This window comes from Tauraco erythrolophus, chromosome 15 (assembly GCF_009769465.1).
Source record: "Tauraco erythrolophus isolate bTauEry1 chromosome 15, bTauEry1.pri, whole genome shotgun sequence".
Taxonomy (NCBI): Eukaryota; Metazoa; Chordata; class Aves; order Musophagiformes; family Musophagidae; genus Tauraco; species Tauraco erythrolophus.
This window is the reverse complement of record NC_141479.1, coordinates 2,254,365-2,261,617: the sequence shown is the minus strand read 5'-3', so window position 1 is coordinate 2,261,617 and position 7,253 is coordinate 2,254,365. Positions and strand designations below refer to the sequence as shown.

Sequence of the window (7,253 nt, the reverse complement as noted above, 5' to 3'; positions counted from 1 at the left end):
GAAAGGGGAGGAGGAGGTTGCGGGGCTCCTGCTCCTTCCTCGCCACCCTCTCGCTCCAGGCCACGGATGCGTGGGCAGGTCTGCTGCCCGAGAGATGAAGTGCCTGATGCCGTCCTCCCTCCTCCGCCCTGGCACCTCACCGGAGCCCCCCGAGCCCCCGGCCCTCCTGGGTGCCCCTCCCCAGGGCGCCCAAGACACTGTGGTTAACCCCATTGCCTAACTCGTGCCAAGGGCCTTCTGTATCCCGGGTCCTTCTCCTGGCCCGATTCCCAGCACGGGGTTTTCCTGGCCTGCAGCCCTTGGGGTGGGGATCCTGCAGGTCTGGATTTTGCCTTTTTCTAACCGGTGCACCCGTATCTCTCTGCCAGATTTATCAAGTATATGTTTTTTGTAGACATTGGCTACTTGAAACTCAAACTCCAATGAACAGAATTGCTACGAGATGCCTTTTTTTTTGCTGATCCTGTGATTTTATTTTTTTTTTCCTAATGTTTACTGCAGATATTTAAAGGTTCGGAATAAAGTTCTGTGTAAAACTGTAGACACTACAATTGTAAATAAACTGTATATTTTGAAAAATAAAGCCTTTTAAAAAGGGTCCAGCAAACGTATCCCTCAGGGCTGCTCCTGCCCTCTCCCCCCCCCGTCGGCGCATCCCTTCCCAGGTGCCGATGGCCCTCGGTGCCGCGGTACCTTGCGCTCCCTTTTCTCGCGTCCCCGCGCTGACGAAAGCCGTGCCCTCGACCACGGCGGTGGTGAGGAAGATGCTCTTCGCGGGAGGGAACCGGCACAAATCTGCGTGACTCCGGGCTCTCGGTAAGCGGAAGCCGCTCACTTCTCCGAAGTTGGGCAACGGCATCGCGTGTCGCCTTGTGCTTCCCAAAATCAGCCAGGCCCTGTGACGAAGCCGGCCGCAAAGTTTCCTGCCCTCCTGGCAGAGGTCAAGCGCCATTTCCAGTGCTTCCTGTGATGCTGGGGGGGTCTGGGGGTGGAAGTGGAAGGTGCCAAAGGACCAGCATCCCTCCTGCGGAACAGGTATACCTTGGAGGGTCCTGATGCCCAGTGCGGGAAGCTCAGCGGGGCACAGAGCTGGTGCTGAGGGTGTTACAGTGGCAAGTGGCACAGCAGAAGGATTTGGGGTGCTCAAAGTAGCAGCAAGTGTCAATAGGGGGGGCACAGCCTCCCTCTCATCCCCATCTTCCTGCAGGCAATTCCTTCTTCTGGCTGTAAAACCCAGCATGGGGGGGTGGGATGCAGCCTGCCTGGCCCCTTCCTCCGCCACCTCGAGCAGCTTTCCGGAACGGGGAGCCAGGGTGGTGTGGGAAGCCACGGCGGATTGCACAACGCCCCTTCCGCTGCCCGCGGGAGCAGCGGCGGGGAAAGCACCCTATAAACTTGCGCTCGTCCCGCCGTGCATCTCCAGTCGGCGGAGGCAGCCGAGGCGGAGGGGAGCGAAGCAGGACCGGGTAAATCCAGCCGATTCGTCTCCGCAAGTGGACGAGCTGCTGCTTTGGGGGCCGTGGTGGAGAGAGCCTGAAGAGGAAGGGTGAGTGGCTGCAGATGGTTTCTTGGTGTGTTTCTGTCTCGATTCCAGCTGGTAGAACCCGGCACTCCTCGCTCAGTGCTGGCTGCATCAAGGGCACGGGTGGCTGCTGCTAATTTCCCTGTTTCCGCAGTTTTCTGTCACTGCGAGCTGGACACGGGCTGGGGAGAAGGGACCATCCCTGCAGGGATGCTGAGCATATGGGAAGAGTTTGATTTAAAATCTGAAGCAGGTGATATAGGGAGAAAATATGGAGAAATCAGGGCTGTGAAGGCTTTTATTGGGTGATTAAAGAGAGAGACGTTGGCTAGAAATGAAAATGGATCTTCATGGTCAAAACCAGAGGGTCTGTGGGCAGGACCCCAGGGTGGTGTGGAGACGGCATCAGGGAGCGCTGCCTGGGGGATGCTCCTTGGGTGGTTGCTGACCCTGCTCGGCTGTGCGTAAGCTCTCCAGGCATGGCTAATGCTAAATTAATTTACATAAATCAAGCCAAAACATCGCTTGCTAATGCCAAGTGAGATGTGCCAACACCACTGCTGCTGACGTCTCTGCGAGTGCCTGCTCTGGTTGGCACAAGCAGCCATGGTGCCAGGTGAAGCAGAGAAAGCAAAGCAGCCGGAGGAGATGTAAGGGGCTATAGGAAACCTGGAGGGTGGTGTGCCATGTTATGGCTGTTCCTTAGGGTGGAAGGCGTGGAAGAGCCACATCTGGCTGATCTACAACTGGTGCTGGAAGCTCACCTCCACTAGACACCGCCAGCCCTCTGCTGCAAGCATGGACATCGTGGAGAGGGTCTTCTCCGTGGCCCAGGCCATCCACGCCCAATTCGAGCAGGTGAAGTGCTGTAAGCACCAGTGCCAGCGCCTTGTGGAGCGCATCCAGATCCTGCTGGAGCCTGTGAGGATCCTCAAGGCTCAGCCGCAACAGCACATCTCCCACCACGAAGAGGAACTGTTGAAGAAGCTGCTCCGGACACTGGGGGAAGCCCAAAACCTGGTGACGAAATACAGCCAGGCCAGCTGGATCCAGAAGCTCCTGAGAGCCCACAGCACTGGCGAGGAGTTCGTCTGGCTGAACGAGAGCCTGGAGGACATTGCCCAGGGGCTCTCGCTCCTGCTGCAGGCAGAGCAGAAGCAGGCTTTCCTGGAGGCTTTCCTGGAAAAGACCTGTCGCAGGCAGGACGCCGAGGACCTGAGGGACGACAAGGCTTTCTTGGACCAGGTGATTGCAAGTAAGTGTGCATGTAGCAAACTCTCTTTCCCTGAGGCCGGTGGTTGGTACCTCTCCCCAGCTGTTGCCCAGCCTTAGCTTGATGGCCATGGCCAAGGAGATTCAGAGACATTTAAACCACAAGAAAAGCTAATCGCATCAGTCCTGTGCATTCATCCAGTGGCCCCACTGCTGCACATTTCTCTCCTCAGGTACCAGGTTGCCCAAAGACGTGGCTGAGGATATCTACATCGACAGGCAATGCATGGAGAGTAAGGTAGACTGGATGCAAAACGAGCTGAACAAAGTCGTGCACGTGATGGAGTGTAAGTTGGCATTGCACCTCTGGGCACCCTGTGCACTCTGTTCTCTCCCCCCAAGCCCTGCCTAACGTGTCCCTCGTTCCTTCTTGGTGCACGGCGGGAGCAGGCTTGAAGAAGGTCAATGTCGGTAAAAGAGAAGACATCACCGAGATTGAGCGGGACCACCTCATCTTCTACAGACACCTGCAGGACACCGAGAGCTATGACCTCTACGAGGGCGAGTACCTCAAGTACCCCGTTGCCATCAAAACTTTCAAGAGGCCACTGACCACCAACCCAGAGTAAGTCGTCCTGGGCAGGAGTGACACAGGGCAGCCAGGAGGGGAGGGCGGCACAGTGCAATGTCATGCCTTGCTCTGTGGACCTCACCATGCTGTCCCTTTCTGCAGGATGGTGAGAGACATCTTCGAGAAGGAGATTCAGACCCTGAAGAAGTTTGAGTCTCCGAACATCCTGCGCATGTACGGGATCTGCATTGAGGAGAAAGGTAGGGAGTGGCACATTAACGTCACCCTTTCCTTCCCCTACCTGTCCCCAGCGCTAGCTGGTGGCAGACAGGTTGTCGTGGTCCCCTCCCAAGAGGTGGCACCAGCTGGGATGCTCAAGGTTTTGCCTTGCAGATGGGAGCCCCTGCTTCTCCATCGTCATGGAGTACTGTAAGCACGGGACGCTGCGGGATGTGCTGACAAAGCAACGGCATCTCTCCTGGGAGGTCCGCATTCGGATGGCCTTGGGAGCCGCCAGAGGCCTTTACAGGTGAGCTCCTGCCTAAATCAGTAAGTCCACCTGACAATCCACAAGCTGTGTTCAGCTTCCTGGTATCTCTCAGTAAGCACTGGTATCCTGTTAGACAGTTTCCCCCACCTTGGGACACTGGGATGGGAGGCTGGTGAAGAGGCAGGTGGTGGGTTTGGATGCAGTAGTGCCCACCTCCCCTGGTCACTGGCCCCTACATCTGGCTTCAAGCCTGCAAAGGCCTGGAAGGGAGAAAATCCTTTCCCCCCGCACCCAGGGCAGCTGCAGGAGCAACCTACAGCACAGCCAGTTCTCCTTATGGGTCCTGCTCAACCACAAAGCCCGTTATTTTGCCCACAATGGCTCTTTCAGCAGCTGCTGGAAAGGTTGGTTTGGCAGGGCTGGTGCACCAAGACAGGCAGAGAGCTGCTGGCTTTTCTGGGTGCGTGTCAGTCCATCCCCTACACAGCAGGAGGGAACCCTGAACTGGGGATGGGTCCAGCACCGGCATGTGTTGCCCTTGGTTCTGTCCGGCCACAGGTTGCACCAGACAGAGGAGAAGTCCCGACTCCACGGCTGCATCTGCAGTAGCAAGTTCCTGGTGGCTGGGGATTACTGTGTGAAGGTAAGGATCGCACCTGGGAGAAGTTTTTGGGAGTTTTGTGTGTTTTCGTGGATGTCTTCCCCTACCAACACCAAAGGGAATTATGATGGTCCAGAATGACACCTGGAATAGTCATCTCCCCTGTCACCTTTAGACACTCAACAGCTCAGTTCCTCGTTATCTCTGTTTTATCATCAGCAAAGTAAGAGTTTCCAAGCTGTCCACGCTGGGACGAGCTGAAGCTAGGGCAATTCACGTGCCTCCATCTATGGTTTCACTTGCAGAGGGCCACGTGCCGGGCAACACATGTGGCTGCATGCCAGCCTTTGCTGCCCGGGGCACGTCGCTCTGTTTTCTCCAGCTCGAGGCAGCCCTCAGCCATGCCACATGTTTCTGCAGGCTGCGTTTCTACCACTTCTTCCTCTCTCTCATTCTCTCAATCAGCTATCGGGATTTGAGCTATGTGAAACAGAGTCATCCATCAAGAGGAAAGCCAAGAAGAACTGGAAACACGTCTCTATGGTGGCTTACATCGCCCCTGAGAACCTGAGGGACATCAATTACCCCTACAAGAAGCCCTGTGAAATATACAGGTGTGTCTGTCCCTCCCGGGAGAGACGTCCGTAAGCAGGCAGATGTCTGGCAGAGTAGCTGTTGAGCTCTGGAAGAAGGCCAGGTTTAACTGGGCACACAAGCAGCCGTTTGCGGTCGGCATAGCCGACAGTCCGCTCCGTTAGGAAAGAGCAGAAGGAGATAGAATCAATGCTGAGACTCTTACTCGTCTCCTTTCAGCTTCGGGATCGTGCTGTGGGAGATCGCGACCTCCAAAATCCCATTTGAAGGTGAGATGGAAATATCACGTCCGCTGTGTAAAAGCCACAGGGCCCAGCGCGGCTGCTGGCTGGCGTTGGATGCTCCTGCTCAGAGCATCCTGCGGCATGCGGGTCCCCGTGGCAGTGCCTGGTGTACCTGGCTCTGCATAGCAGCTTCATGGCTTCTTCTGGGACTCCAATGCAGCAAAGCATTTCAGCGACACGCTTTAACCACAAACATGAAGTAATTTTTGTCTCTATTTGATGTTCCTGCACACTGAAGCATAAACACATCTCATCACTCCACTGGAGCCCAATAGTGGTCATGCCAAATACGGGGCAGGGAGGGGTTCATTGCAGACACGGTTTGGGTGGCTTCTCTGCTGGCTTCTCCATGCCATAGGCTTCAGGAAGGCTCTTGGCGTGACTTTGCACTGGGTTCCCTCCCCAGCACCCTCCTGTGGCAGCAGAGCTCTGTCCTGACACTCCTGTTTGCACACGTGTTGTCTAGGCTGCACTCCCCAGGAGATCATGGAGAAAATCTGCAACCGCCATTACCGGGATCCTGTTGGAGAAGATTGTCCTGAAGACCTGCAGAAAGTCATTGACCAGTGCCGGGCCTTTGACCCTTCCGAACGCCCTTCTGCTGAGGGTAAGCGTCCTGGACATCTGCTCCCCACTCCACAGGTCCTTTGTAACCCTCAATCAGCTGCTTCAGGGGTCAGTTTGCTCCTTATTTTCCATATGAATTTGTCTGGCTTTGTGTTTTGGGATCACTCCTTGACCTACCTTCTTATGCTAAGGAGTCCTGTAACACCAGACCTCTCTCTCCCCTGTAGTGTGATGGTTTGTACAGTTAATATTTATCCGTGTCCTGACAATAATCACCACGTTGTGGATTTGGCATCAAATAAAAGTGATTTTTTTTTTCTCTGAGACAAGCTCCGCACTGGGAGCAGGGGTGTGTGGGTTAATCCCCACTCAGGTCCTGCAGATCTTGTAAGCTGGAGGAGCAGCCACGACACAGTGCAGGAACATTCCCTGCCCTGGGCTTCGAGCAATAAATTGTAATCTTGGGAATTGCTCTGTGGTGGGAAGGACTTCACTGTCTTTGAAGTTGGTCTGGGTCCAATTAGATAAATAATTGGTCTCCATTGGAAGGTTTAACTGAAACAGCAGGAAAAGATGGAGGAACCCTTCTGGCGTGCTTGAAGGTGCAGAAGTTATACCCTTCCTTCAGTTCATCTGTCCAAGGGGAGAAAGCTTCTTTCAGACTCACCCGTCCCACCCTATGGAGATGGTTTCCATACAAGAGATGCTCAGGAAACCACCCAGCTCCTGCTGTGTGCTGTGCCTCCGTCTCCCAGCAGCCGCTCCCGCAGCAGACCCTGCTGCAGGGCATTGCCCTGGCTGAAGTGAAAACACCAAAAAATGATCCGGGGACGTTGGCAAAGCCACGCTGAGGACACAGCGTGTCTTTACGACTCCAACCCAATGCCCAGCCATGCCTCGTGGTGCCGAGCGGGAAGGACAGCTTCGCACGGCTGTTTCCAGGCATCTCTCCGTATCCACGGCTGCTTCTCTTTGGGCTGCGCTCACCCGTTTCTGTCCCCAGCTGGTGGCTGCGCAGTCGAACTGGCCTGAAGAGAGAGGGACTGGTTGTTACCAGTTGTTACCAGTGAGGCAAAGCCATTTTCTCAGGAGGGGGACAAGGTGGGGGGAAGCCTACAGCAAACACTCTGTTTGGGTTAACGCCGTCCTTGTGTTTCGCAGAGATCGTGGACTCGCTGGCTGACCTGGAGAAAAGCAGAAACCAGGGAAGTTAACCGCGGAAAACAGGGACGGAAAGCAGCCGAGCGCCTCGGACAGCGAGCCCCGGGAAAGCCGCGGGAGGCTCGGCCCTCCCCGCCGCCTTTGCAGAGACCGATCGTTCCACATCTGTGTGTCTGTTTCTGTGCACCGCTCCTACGGGCCGCGGTTCGCCTCCGCGGCGGCTGGCGGCCGAGGGCGCCCTGCCGCAGGCT

At 55.7% G+C, this 7,253-nt stretch overlaps 1 protein-coding gene across 1 annotated transcript; it reads left to right on the top strand.

Moving 5' to 3' along the window:
* The first annotated feature begins 2,305 nt into the window (after nt 1–2,305).
* Nucleotides 2,306–7,055, top strand: MLKL (mixed lineage kinase domain like pseudokinase). Its single transcript, XM_009990190.2, has 10 exons — nt 2,306–2,777; nt 2,968–3,081; nt 3,185–3,359; nt 3,468–3,565; nt 3,699–3,834; nt 4,354–4,438; nt 4,862–5,010; nt 5,210–5,259; nt 5,741–5,881; nt 7,003–7,055. The coding sequence occupies exons 1-10, from the start codon at nt 2,321–2,323 to the stop codon at nt 7,053–7,055; spliced, it is 1,458 nt and encodes a 485-aa protein (XP_009988492.1). The 5' UTR covers nt 2,306–2,320.
* The last annotated feature ends 198 nt before the right edge of the window (nt 7,056–7,253 follow it).